The 13,549-nt window shown below is 35.0% G+C and overlaps 2 protein-coding genes across 2 annotated transcripts in view; one reads left to right on the forward strand and one right to left on the reverse strand.

The window, feature by feature from the left end:
* Positions 1-13,549, forward strand: part of _Bre4 (glycosyltransferase) — a 331,653-nt gene that overhangs the window by 288,620 nt on the left and 29,484 nt on the right. The window lies entirely within an intron of this gene.
* LOC140753742 (uncharacterized) lies at positions 10,723-12,878 on the reverse strand. Its single transcript, XM_073088509.1, has one exon. The coding sequence runs from the start codon at positions 12,116-12,118 to the stop codon at positions 11,159-11,161; it is 960 nt and encodes a 319-aa protein (XP_072944610.1). The 5' UTR covers positions 12,119-12,878; the 3' UTR covers positions 10,723-11,158.

A 13,549-nucleotide genomic window follows, 5' to 3' on the forward strand; every position in this document is an offset into this window, starting at 1 on the left:
AAGCGGTAGAGCCTTGTGACAGACGGACGGACGGACAAACGGACAGACAGCGGAGTCTTAGGAATAGGGTTCCGTTACCTTTTGGGTACGGAACCCTAACAAGGAGCTTAATTTCGACGACGATAATGGACGACCCGCGTGGCGGAGCGGTCACCATGCCGGTCTTACGCGCAGAGGGTCCTGGGTTCGATCCCCGGCCAGACAGATTTCTAAAATGATGAATTTAGATTTCTGTTTCTGGGTCTGGGTGTTTGTGTATTTGTCTCTGTGTGTGTCCATGGCACCCACGATACAGGGAATCCTAGTGTGGGGCTGTGAGTGTAGAAAGCGTTAAAGCGTTAAAAAGCGTTAATTTCCAAATCTAATATATGTGTTTAATAATTGTACCACACCTTATTAACGCCTGGTTTCAGATGCCCAAAGATGGAAATCTAACAATTTTAGCCTACCTAAATTGTCAAATTTCAGACCAGTTCGCCTAACAGAAAATCAAATTGGAAAGCAGCTGTTCGTACCTACGTGATAAATTAGCACGATTTGTGATATAACACGTGTAGATCAAATGGAGAATGTGAGAGACATCTCATAGGGATTTTAATGTGAATATTCAGTAACGTGAGATTACTCTAATGGAAGGGCCGAATATCACAAAGTGGAGGTCAATTAAATATGTAGAAAGGAATCGTAGGTACATAAGTTTGTGCCAAAGCATCATCATTATCTCAAAATGCTTTTTAATTTTAATTTTAATATGTATTTTAAAAGGCGCCTTTTTAATTTTAGGATCACTCTGTTTGAAATTTGATCGGTATTAATCTAATCAATCTATCTATCGAATATTTTGACCAAAGGTCAACATTTGACAATTTCTTCCTATTAGCTTCTTCTCCATAACGAAACACCTTGTGAAGTGGTGGTGCTCTGTAAAGAACCTATTTTGAATAAAAAAATTGATTTGATTTGATTTGATTTAAACATTGTCAAATTTCGATCTTTGGTAGTAAATTGGATAGATTAATTACTAATCACGGCCATTATGCGATCTACTAATTACAAAATTTATTTCGCTGTCTCCTTAGGAATTTCGATTAACGGAAAAGAAACCGTTATGAATCCCAAATATTTTTACAAAATTTGTCTGTGGTAAATATCGGCATTTTTTTTCTTGCTACCTCTGTATTGTTTTATAACGCAGAGACGTTATATAAGTTGATTTTTCTTTATTTAACCCCCAACTAACTTGTAAATGTGTGACTCAATGAGCTAATTGTTTTATCAGACCTCCCAAAGTAATTAATTTCAAATGTTCAAAACTCTTACAGTTTAAATCAAAATAATGTAATACCTACCCAACAAATTATTCAGTATTCAGATGGCTTTAATGCTTCGTTGACTGAAATTCGGATGTTTTGTTCCTAATTGCTGAATACCAAATAATAGTCGCATTTCCAACATTTGAGCGTATTTGTCATTAACATATTTTGGATCACGTGTTGGTTTTAGTCAGGATTAAATATCTACTTATTAGTATCTGTTTGTACACAGAATAATTATGCACTTCTGTTCAAACACAAATCAAATAATATCGTCAAACGGAAGGTTTTTATTAAATTCTTCTTATAACGTAATATTACGGTATAAAAGTGAATCACTTTAAAAATAAAAACTCCTGGATGGACGGACCGACAAACGACATTTGCTTTGTAAAGATGCATTTATATCTGATTCTGTAGGCAATGAACGTGCCAGACACGTGCTCTGGCAGGCAAAATAATATTTTCCTGTACAAAATTACGCCACGCCGCAGTGTAGATATAAATACATTAAAACAAGTTGTATGGAAAAGTATTGTTTAGTCTATCATGTCTTGTGTAAATAAAAACAAACCTCAATAGGGTTCCTTCCTGTACAGAACGAAAACCGAAAAACAAATCTCCACAAGTGAAATAAATCCGCTCAAACAATCTCTGTGAGGCGCTATGGGCATTAATCACGGAATAATTGTTTGTGGTTCAATGAATACCGCTTTCCATCCTTTGTACGTTTGAAATATGATCTCTTGTAGGATTACTCAATTTTCATGACACTGAATGCTGGAATGAACACGTTAATGAAAGCTGTCAACTTTGACGTATTATTACGTTTGTTAATTATGATTATTTTTTATTGAAATAGTAATAGTAGAAATAAACGACTAAGTTAGCCATATTACAAATAGTTATATTTCTATAGAGTAAACAAAGATGCAGTCCACGATGGAAGGTGATCACTCCACGCCACTCCTAAAGACGCAGGTCCCATTTTTGGCCATTGGCCCGTCATTATATTGTCTATTTAATAAACAAATACTCACAGCAAAAAATCTAAATACATCTTTTAAATTAGATCTCTATTCGGGGATCGAAATTCGAACCTTCTGCGCAACAAACCTGCTGCAATATAAAGCGCATGCATAAGTACATAATCCGTAATCACACGTAAATAATCCACATTTAAAAAAGATACCTGTATCACTCGCCCTTTTGCGCTCATATTACGGGTTACATACCATCGACCCGGCGCTAATTTACGGCACCCCCGTAAATTGAGTAAAAGGAACACGACGCATTTAATGAACATCTTATTGTTCCCGTGCTCCAATCAAGCGTAATTAATCGTAAAATAGCGGTGCCACGATAACTCACGTAACCCTATTGTTTGTTCGTAAATTGACGTAATTTTACGCTTTCCCACATCCGCATTGTTCGGGTTTCAAGTGTTCATTTTGTATGTGTGGATTTTGACGGCAACGGTTATTGAATTAATTTCAAATTAACGATAGAAAAAGTGAAAGACATAGATGAAGAACTCAAAAAATGAAACTATGAAATAAAATAGGTCAAATTATGTATCATATTTTTATTATATCACATTGGTATTCGGTGCGTGGTATGGAGACGACATACAATTGGGTGACTGTATTTTTTGTAACAATTTTGAAGCTCCTCAGCTATATGTAAAACAAAATTAATCTAATATTTATGCGTTGAATTCTATCAGGTTCATGTTTTATACCCTCCCAACGTAACCTTTGAGCAAATTACGTGGGTTTGACGCGTTACGTTATTACGTAGCTTATTCTTCGTTTCATTCTCACGTTATCTGACTTTGCGCTGAGTTACGTTGATTTCATCCCGCGATTCTGATTTACGGCGTTCGCGTAAATTGAGTTATTAACACCTGGAAGCGTCTAATGTTCGTTTGTTATAATCAAACTTGGATGTGGAATGAACCCGATTTCAGGATTCCATACCTCAAAAAGAACCCTTATAGGTTGTCTTTGTTGTCTGTCTGTCTCTGTTCTTTCTCTGAGAAATGCGTACTCCGTACTAAGTTGAAAAAATTAAATACTTATGTCTACAATCTATAATAAATTTGACCCAAGCACACGGGTCAAGCTTAATAAAACCGTTTAAAATATATGTATAAACGTCTACTTTCCACAATTTGCGATTTCGCATGAGATCTGAAGTTCACTCCCCGTTGACGTAGAATCATGAAATATGTCAAGAAATAATGACTTGTTGCCAATGTAAAGGAAAAATGTCTACAAACTTATTATTTCCTGTTCGTTCTGTTATTAATTAACTTAATATAATATGCTGTTTGTATGAAACTGTCGATGCGCGAGTGCGACTTTCACTTTGTTGTTTTTTTTGTCACAATGTACGACACGATATAACTGTAAAATTGCGATTTTATAGCTATTGTCAGTTTTGTTATTAAGCATGTTCTACCTTAACATTTTTTTTACAAACGATTTTTCAACATTTTTTTACGGTAACCATATGCCCACTTCAACGAGAGCATTTTCCCAAATCTGAATACATACCAAAGTCCTTTTATTACCCAAAGTAATTCAATATTGTCTTCGCACAAAATGTCTACATTTAGCGACCTTTTTTCAGTTCGAATAGACTGGTCTCAAATAAATAATGGAGATTGAATCGTATTCGGACAAGGGTAATAATATAACTCAGTGTCTTTTTGCAACCCTAGTCGACAATCCTGAGTCTGTAGACCCATCGAATTATAGATAAACATCTGACAACCTTTTGGATATTTTATCCAAATTACTTAAGGGCATATGTAGGATTACTTCAATATTTGTTTGATGTGACCTTCCAACTTTATATTGTAACATTTCAGTCTTTTTCTTGTCAATCTATCCATTACTACTATTTTTATTTATTTCTATCTATTTTGACAAAGTGCTTTAGCTCGTCGTCGAAAACCCACAGTCCCTCCCTATGATGAGCACGGGTGCCCTCTCAGTGTGACAGGATTAAAGCGAAGTCCAGGGCGCTTGCCAAATGTTTATAGCGAAAAAAATAGATTTAGCTATGGTTTTACTAATTTATCAACTTACAAATCTCAAAAGTAAAAGAACCTTTTTTAAAAATTCAAACTGTCAGGCATGTAGGTTTATAAAGTTTTCTTTACCATACCATTATAACAACTGATCATGAATTCTAATACGAACACAACTTTGTAAAATCAGAGCTTTTTAACACGCTTTTATTAGCTAGGGTTGTATGTTTGTATGTATGTATGTATGTATGTAACAGTAACGGAATCTTTGAGCCCGATTTTTATCCACTTTGAACGTTCAGTTTAATTCAAAATTTTAAAGAATTATCAAAAACCGATGACAATACACGATTTTAATAATTTTGTACCATTGTCCTTATCAACATCCTCAGGATTAACGATTTTCGAGGGGAGAGAAAGCGCCTTATGGAGCGTACAGGCAAAGTTACTAGATTGATTTTTAGCTATGAGAAATAATAATGTTATTTGCCTATAACTCAAATGTATTGAAACATATCTATAATGCCATCTTTTAGAGTGAATTTTAGGATTCCGTACTAAAAGGATAAAACGAAACCCTCCGCTGTCTGTTCGTGAGTCACAGGGCTTTATCACTTAAACCGTAATAGATAGACACTTGATTTTTTTACAGGCGAGAGAAAGCGCCTTATGGAGCTGTTACGCGGCAGCCCCTGATTGTCTTTAAAAAAAAACACACTCTGCTGTCACTACTGGTTTAATGTCTTTAAAAACTACAGAGAAATTATCCCCTCACTTTTCTTTTATAATGTTAAAACTTAAATGTTTCGCGGACGCGGATTACGTGCAACTGCCGGCCACATGGTTGCAAGGCGTTATATAGTAATTAAGAATGATGAGGTCGGCAGTATATTGCTTAGGAATATTGAATATAACATCTCCCCCCCTTAAATGAAGCTTTATCCTTTTTAAGGTTGAAGCGGAGTTAAAAGAAAAGAAAAATGAGGTTTACATCGAGATTCATCCTTATAAAATATAAAGAAAAGGTTTAATTTATCGTTGCATTAATTATAAGTAAACAATTAAGTAATAGTCACATTAACTTATTATTATTTAAATCTTAATTCGATAATTTTGAGACATTTATATGTATTTAATTTATTACATACATATTTAAATAAAGCATTTTAACAATAGTTCGATAGGTAGTTGAAAATAATTGAAAAAATATGAAAAGTAGTTATAAGTGTAAATAGCAAGAGAACATTTCAGTATATAAGAAAATTCAGTAATATTATTTAAATTTTAAAATACTAAATACAAATGTATTAAATATTTGTTGTTACTCAAGTGACGATTTGAAGTATAGAGGTTTTCAGGCTCCGAGGAATTGGTAATTTCTTTTATCTCAACAGAGTTTGATATCTTCGATTTAGTTTTATGAGCCTCTTTGTTATAGCATTGATTAAAAATTGGAATACAGCATCCGGAATTATTATTTTAGTTTTTGAAACATTTATAAATAAGAATACAATTAGTATACAGGTGAATGTAGAATAATAAGGGCCATATTTAACAAAATGAGATTCCTTTTCTATATTATTTAATTCTTGTTCTAAATTATTTAGCTGACGATTATTATGTTTTAAAGAATATAAATTTATTCTACTTAAGGAAATAGGAGATAAATGTGGTAAACTTTCATTAAATAAGTCCCTTTTACAACAGTCATCTGCTGTTATATCAAAATTTATCTAAAAGAGATTTTATAACAGAAACATAGGAATTGGAAGGATTTGCCGACAATAGAATGGTCGACAATATCATTATTACAACGAATGGTAAGCTTATTTGGCATAAACTGCACGAAAATCCATTTATTATTTTTTAAATTTTTGCTAAATATCTATTTGGCCATATAAAATTTTAGAATTACATTCACAGGATAACGAAAGTAGGACGTAAGACGAAGAAGACCTCAGTAAGAATTTTGGACTCGCAGTTTGAATTAATTAAACAAGAATAAATTGTAGTTAGTTCATAAATAGAAAGGTTGCTATCAATAATTTTGCATTTATCTAACGTGTCCGACATAGCATAATGCATCCTGTCGTCACTTAGAGAAATAAATGAGTTAGAAGGTTGAATTAATGCGAATGTTTTAATAGATTTTTCGTTTATGATATGCAATAAAGACGTTAATTTATTGTTGGCAGATTGAATTTTTATGGCAATAGAAATGTTGTAAGTTTTTATTTTCAAGATGTGTTACAATAATAAATACAACAAAACATTATAATGATTAAAGTAATATAAAAAAAATAATGAAATAATATATCTTTATTTTAAATTAAATATAAAAATATTTAATAATATTATTTTAGATTGAATTAAGATATAGCGGGTTTAATTTCATTTGTGTGATATTTAATTTTTTTCCGGCCTATTTGTAAGGTCACGTTATGTTTGTTATGGACTTTAATTATTTTATATGGACCCTTCCAAATGGGTGATAATGCTTTACGAAGTCTATGGTGATGCTTTAGATATACCATATCTCCTACTTTATATGTTGTTTCACGAGAACTAATGTCATAATATTGTTTCGATTTTTCTTTACTGTTGATAATATTTTGAATAGCTTTTTCGCGACTGAAACGCATTCTATATTGTAATGCACGGATATATTCGTGATAAGTTGTATTACTTACTGATTCATATAAGGAGCTAGGGATACTGGGTTTATAACCGAATAATAGTTCGTGAGGGGTATAATTGGTTGTACAATGCGGAGTAGTATTATAAGCGAGTATCGCTGTAAATAGATAACAGTGCCAATCGTTTTGGTTTTCATTTACAAACGATTTTAGATATTCTTTCAAGGTTGCATGTGAGCGCTCTAGGGCACCATTAGTTTGGGGATGATACGGGGTAGTAAATTTTGCTTTTACTTTTAATATATCAGTTAGTTGTTTAAATAAATCTGATGTAAAGCAAGTACCTAGATCTGTTAGAATATTTTTTGGGAAACCGAATAGAGACATGAAATGAACCAGATTTCGTGCTATTTCTTCGCTAGTGGCTGTAATCATTGGATAAGCATTAGTGAATTTTGTTAAGTCATCTTGTAGAGTTAGAATAAATTTAAAATTTTGAAAACCTGCTTCGGGTAATGGACCTACGACGTCAAGCGCTAGGCGTTCAAACGGTTTAGTAGAGGTAGAAGTTATCTCCATTGGAGCTTTATTAGATTTTCTTAGCGGTTTATTAATTTGACACAACCTACATTTTTTAACATAGTTTTCAATGTCGGAGCGCATACCTTTCCAGTAGTAGCTTGATTTAATCCGTTTATACATCCTTTGTGATCCGGGGTGACCGGCAATTGCGGAATCATGGTTTTCCTTAAGAATTTTAGGGATTTCTACAGGAGTAGGATAGATTAATTGATTTTTATAGATATTAATTTTAATATTAGTATTGTGGAATATATATGAAATCATGTTGTAAATTTTACTATAAGCTAATTTAGAAAAGGGGTCAGAGAAATCGGGAAGTGCTAGATCTGTAATGTCTGAATTTGTGATTAGAATATTTCTTAGTTTCATTAATAAATTATAAACATCTCTCAATTGCGTCTGTTCATAATGATGAACTTTAGTGAATAGAAAATAGAAATTTTTGGATTTATCATTGACGTGAAATATTGTATGAGGTTCGCGTTCTGAATTTAGTATATCAGCCGTGTTATCTAATTGAGACAGGATTTCTTCGCAATGGGGCATAGAATAGTCAAAATCTAAAGAGACTGGGCATGCGATTATATTTAATTTGGATAAATGCAGTCCTTGTGTGCATTCTTCAATTATAGTATTAGAATTAGGAGTTTTGTTAGAAAATTGAGCTTTAAAATATTGTTCATAAGAAAAATTATTTAGACTATTGATATCGACGAGATTTACGGGATAGCGTGATAACGCGTCGGCATTTGAGTTTAGACGACCTTGTTTATATACGATCTCGTAGTCATATTCTTCGAGTTTAAGGCGCCAACGAATGAGTCTGCTACCTGGATCCTTGACGTTAAAGAGCCACACAAGTGGTCTGTGATCGGTTATAATTTTGAACTTATAGCCATAAAGGTATGGACGAAAGGTCTTGACCGCAAATAAAATTGCCAGTAATTCCTTCTCTGTCGTAGAATAATTTCCTTCTTGTTTATTTAATGTCCTGGACGCGTATGCTATCGGTTTATCTTTTCCTACTATGCCCTGGGAGAGAACTGCGCCTACGGCGTAATTACTTGCATCTGTAGTGACTATAAAAGGCTGCGAAAAATCCGGATATTGGAGAAGTGGAGCTGTGATTAGTTTTTCCTTCAATAGTTCGAATGCATTTTGTTGATCTTGGCCCCAGTGAAAAGTAACATCCTTTTTTAACAAAGAAGTAAGCGGTTTAGTGATTTTAGAAAAGTTATCGATAAAGCGACGATAATAGCCAATCAGGCCTAAAAATGATTTTATTTCCTTTGGATTTGATGGGGCTGGATAGGAAGAGACTGCTTTGACCTTGTCTGGGTTCGGGGATACACCTTTATCGGTAATGATGTGTCCAAGGTAAGATACTTCTCGACGCAAAAATTCACATTTATCGGGTTGTAGTTTTAAATTATATTCTCTGAATCTATCGAATACTAATTGTAGTTTGTTTATGTGTGTAGATAAATCGTGGCTATAAATAATGCAATCATCTAAGTATACATAGCAGTGGAGGCCTTGAAGACCTGAAAGGACGGTATTCATAAGGCGTTGGAAGGTAGCGGGCGCATTTTTGAGGCCAAACGGCATTCTGGTGAATTCGTAGTGGCCTGATGTGCCGTTAGTATTAATAATAGTAAATCCGGTTTTGGATGCATCTTCAGGATTTAATTCTACTTGATGAAAGCCAGAGGCTAAGTCCAATGTAGTAAAATATTTTGAATGCCCTAGTTGATCTAAAATATCGGTTATTAACGGTATAGGGAAAGTTTCGTTAACGGTTACGTCATTAAGGCGTCTGTAGTCAATTACAATACGCCACTTTTTTACACCTGAAGCGTCCAATTTCTTGGGTACTACCCAAACTGGGGCGCTCCAGGGAGAGATAGAAGGTCGTATAATTTTTTGGCTTAACATTTTTTTTATTTGCGAGTCGACTTCTTCTTTATGGCAATCAGGAAAACGATAAGATTTAACATTAATAGGTGCGGCATTTCCGGTATTTATTGAACGTTGTATGGCATTTGTATGCGTGAGAGGATCACCTTCTAGGTAGAATATATCTGAATACTTGGAACAACAATTTAGAAGGGCTTGCTTCTCTTCTGAGTTAAGATGTTCGTGTCGTATTAAATTAAGAACGCGATCAATACGATCTGAGGGTGAGGACGAGATTGTGTTTATCATTTCGGTGCTGGGAATTATTTTTGAAATTTCTATAAAATCAATTGGGGTTAAATTAACTTTGAATTCGTTAATACGAACTTCGGATTCTGTTGTATTTAAGACGGAAACATTAACACGGTTATTTGGTTTTAAAGACACAATACAATTAGCGACGTAAACGCCATCACAGACGCTTTGATCTAAAATGAGCGCTGAGCGCAGATTAGGTAAGTCTGATGATTTGTTTGCTACTATGCATTCAATTACAGCTTCTGAGCGAGCTGGGACGATATAAATAGGTTTATCATATAAAATTGGGACGCTCTGACCGTATAAAGACAAGCATTTAGAGTCATAATCTATATTAGCATTAAAGTATCTAAGAAAATCTGTGCCGATGATTCCATCATATTTTAAATTTACTCCATCACCAATAACGTGAAACTTGTGTTGTAAAGTTTTGTCAGACAAATCTAGTTGTAAATTAAATGAACCCAGAGTTTCACTGTAGGTGTCGTTATCATTAATGCCTTTGAGTTTTATAATGTCACAAGAAAATTGAGGTTTATTTACTAAACTTGATTCTTTGATTATACTCACGCTAGCACCCGTATCAATAAGAAAACTAAGTGGTCTCTGTGAGTATTTTGTCATCATGTTTATGAAAGGTAAAGAGACTTTGTATTTATTTACGCAAGTTTCGAAAATAGGCACTGAATGTTTTGAATTTGTAGGCAAACGAGACATTGTATTATGACTCAGCTTCTGTGGCTGAGGTGGGAGAGGCCTACCACCACATTGACTTTCAGGTTTTGTACATAACTTGGTAGGACTCAGTGACTTCGGTTGTAATAAGCATTCTGCGTAGGTTTTAGGATGATTTAGAACCTGAAGCGTATCGGAGGCAAAAGGACTCAGCGGCTTAGACTGAGATGCGTTAGGTTTAGAAGGACTCAGCAGCTTGAACTGAGATGTTTGTGGACTCAGTGGCTTAGACTGAGATGCGTTGGCTTTAGAAAGACTCAGCGGCTTGGACTGAGATGCTTGTGGACTCAGTGGCTTAGACTGAGATGCGTTGGCTTTAGAAGGACTCAGCGACTTGGACTGAGATGCATTGGACTTGGAAAGACTCAGTGGCTTGGACTGAGATGCATTGGCTTTAGAAAGACTCAGCGGCTTGGACTGAGATGCTTGTGGAATCAGTGGCTTAGACTGAGATGCGTTGGCTTTAGAAGGACTCAGCGACTTGGACTGAGATGCATTGGACTTGGAAGGACTCAGCTGTTGAAACTGAGATGAAATCATATTATAAAAACTCGAAGGGTTGGACCGAGTTGGGTGATATCTAATGGTAACTGTGCCACTTGAAATTGACGATTTCGGAGGGCACTGATCCGAAATCCCTTTTAGTTTAAATTACCATCCTCATTATTATAATTATAACCGTAATAAGTGTCGTTTTCTGCACAATAATTAATTGCATTATTTGCTGCATTAGAGTTAACGTTGCTGTTTTGAGTAGATTGACCTGGCTCAGGTTGCGACTTGAACTCTGTAACTCGACGCCGGTTGTTGAACTCACGTTTACGACACTCGGTTATCATATGGCCTTTATTTTTACAATAATTACAGAACTTATTACTATTTATATTGTTTGGAAATGAATTAGGTATGGCAGGATTTGGCATGTGATAGGATTTATGATGGTTCCTATAACAGTCTGACGAAAGATGCCCTTGCTTGTTACATAGAGAACAGTGTTTCGAGGGGCGTTGAGTTATTCTGGTTAGTTTGTATATTTTTTCTTCTTCAACGGCACTATTAATGGCTTCGTTGAGAGACGACGGATTTTTACATCTAACTATGGTGGAGATATTGGGGTTAAGCCCCAATAAAAACGTATTTAAAGCTAGATCTTCCATTGCCGCTATTCTACCTGCTAATTGGGACCTATCAGAACAAGAGTAGTGGATATCTGCTTGGATACGGGTTAAACACGTCTCCAACCTAAGGGAAAATTGAGATACAGATTCGGATGGTGACTGACGACAGTTCTGCAGATCAATAAGCAAATGCGAGGAATGTTTCTTTTCGCCAAAATTTGTTTTTAAAAAATGTTTTAAATCCTGCCAAGTTGAAAAAGTTTTGAGACTGCAAGCTATTTGGGCTTTACCTTCCAATTGCGATATTATATATTTGCATAATATGACTTGTTGGTCTGCAGAAGCTAATGACATGGCATTCTCACAATTTGTTAAAAATGCTGGTAAGGTATCCCTATCGCCGTTATAGGGTCTTATGAATTTCGTCAAAAAGTTTAACGTCATTTTATCGGATTTATCAGCAGGTTCGCCTTTTAGAGACATTTTAACTTGAATTAATAAAAGTTACAGTTATACAGCACAAAAGAAATAGTTAATTAATAACACAAGTTGGAACACAAATAGAAATACAATTACAAAATATAAGTTAATGTAAAATAATTATAGTGAAAGTATATGTAGTCAAAGTAATTACATTTAGTTACTCACAAAACTATTAGAAGCGCGATCATCACTAGTTATCACTTAGTCCTTTCAGCACAAACGATGACCTGGCCTTGCTTCGCTGACGGCGACGCGATGATGACGTGGCTCCGTCAGGACGATGACGTGTCCGACGTTGGTTGAGTTGCACGAGCTGGTTGTAGTTGGACGAGGGTTTCTGCTGCTGATCGGGTGCAGGCTCACTTAATTTGTGAGACTAACTGTCGACCACGATGCTTCTCCTGTAGCGACTGCTGGTGCCTGACGCGGGCTCAGAGCTGACTGAGACTGACCGTCGGTCAATATGAACTATCGAGGGGACCTGCCAGGGGTTCGGGATCTCAGGGTTCTCTTCTAAAACCACTTACGAGATCCCACTTCTGACACCAATGTTACGCGGCAGCCCCTGATTGTCTTTAAAAAAAAACACACTCTGCTGTCACTACTGGTTTAATGTCTTTAAAAACTACAGAGAAATTATCCCCTCACTTTTCTTTTATAATGTTAAAACTTAAATGTTTCGCGGACGCGGATTACGTGCAACTGCCGGCCACATGGTTGCAAGGCGTTATATAGTAATTAAGAATGATGAGGTCGGCAGTATATTGCTTAGGAATATTGAATATAACAGAGCGTACAGGCAAAGTTACTAGATTGATTTTTAGCTATGAAAAATTATAATGTTATTTCCCTATAACTCAAATGTATTGAAACATATCTATAATGCCATCTTTTAGAATGATTTTTAGGATTCCGTACTCAAAGGATAAAACGAAACCCTCCGCTGTCTGTTCGTGAGTAACAGGGCTTTATCTCTTAAACCGTAATAGATAGACACTTGATTTTTTTACAGACGATGCATAATGATGGTCGCTATCGGCCGGTCTCAATAATCTACTAACCTTTAACTAAAAGTTAAATTAGCTACCAAAAGTAGCTGATGACAGTTATTTGCGTTTCAATAACTCAAGATAGTTAGAAATTTTAACTTTTACTATTTATCTATCTTTGGGAGGGCTTTGCGCTTACCATAGTTAGGTTGAGCCATACAAAAATGACATAAAGCGTTTCAATAACATTCTGACAGCTTACTTTAGTTAGTTTGAGATACCATATGTCAATATTTTGCTATCTCTCAAAATCGGGCAGTAATCGCCAGACAAAGCATTATAAATAATATTGTTTCCTACAATTACGGTGTTATTTGTGATTAAAGTGAAAATAAGAAGTATGAGGCCGGTATATTTAATTCTGGTGCAAAAACAGAAGCTG

The sequence above is a fragment of the Epargyreus clarus genome, unplaced genomic scaffold (assembly GCF_041222505.1).
Source record: "Epargyreus clarus isolate Ecla_fem2 unplaced genomic scaffold, WU_Ecla_fem_2.2 ptg000027l, whole genome shotgun sequence".
NCBI lineage: Eukaryota > Metazoa > Arthropoda > Insecta > Lepidoptera > Hesperiidae > Epargyreus > Epargyreus clarus.

What these genes read in the sequence shown, in the direction of transcription:
- LOC140753742 (XM_073088509.1), bottom strand. Translation starts at nt 12,118, where the DNA reads ATGTCTCTAAAAGGCGAACCTGCTGATAAATCCGATAAAATGACGTTA.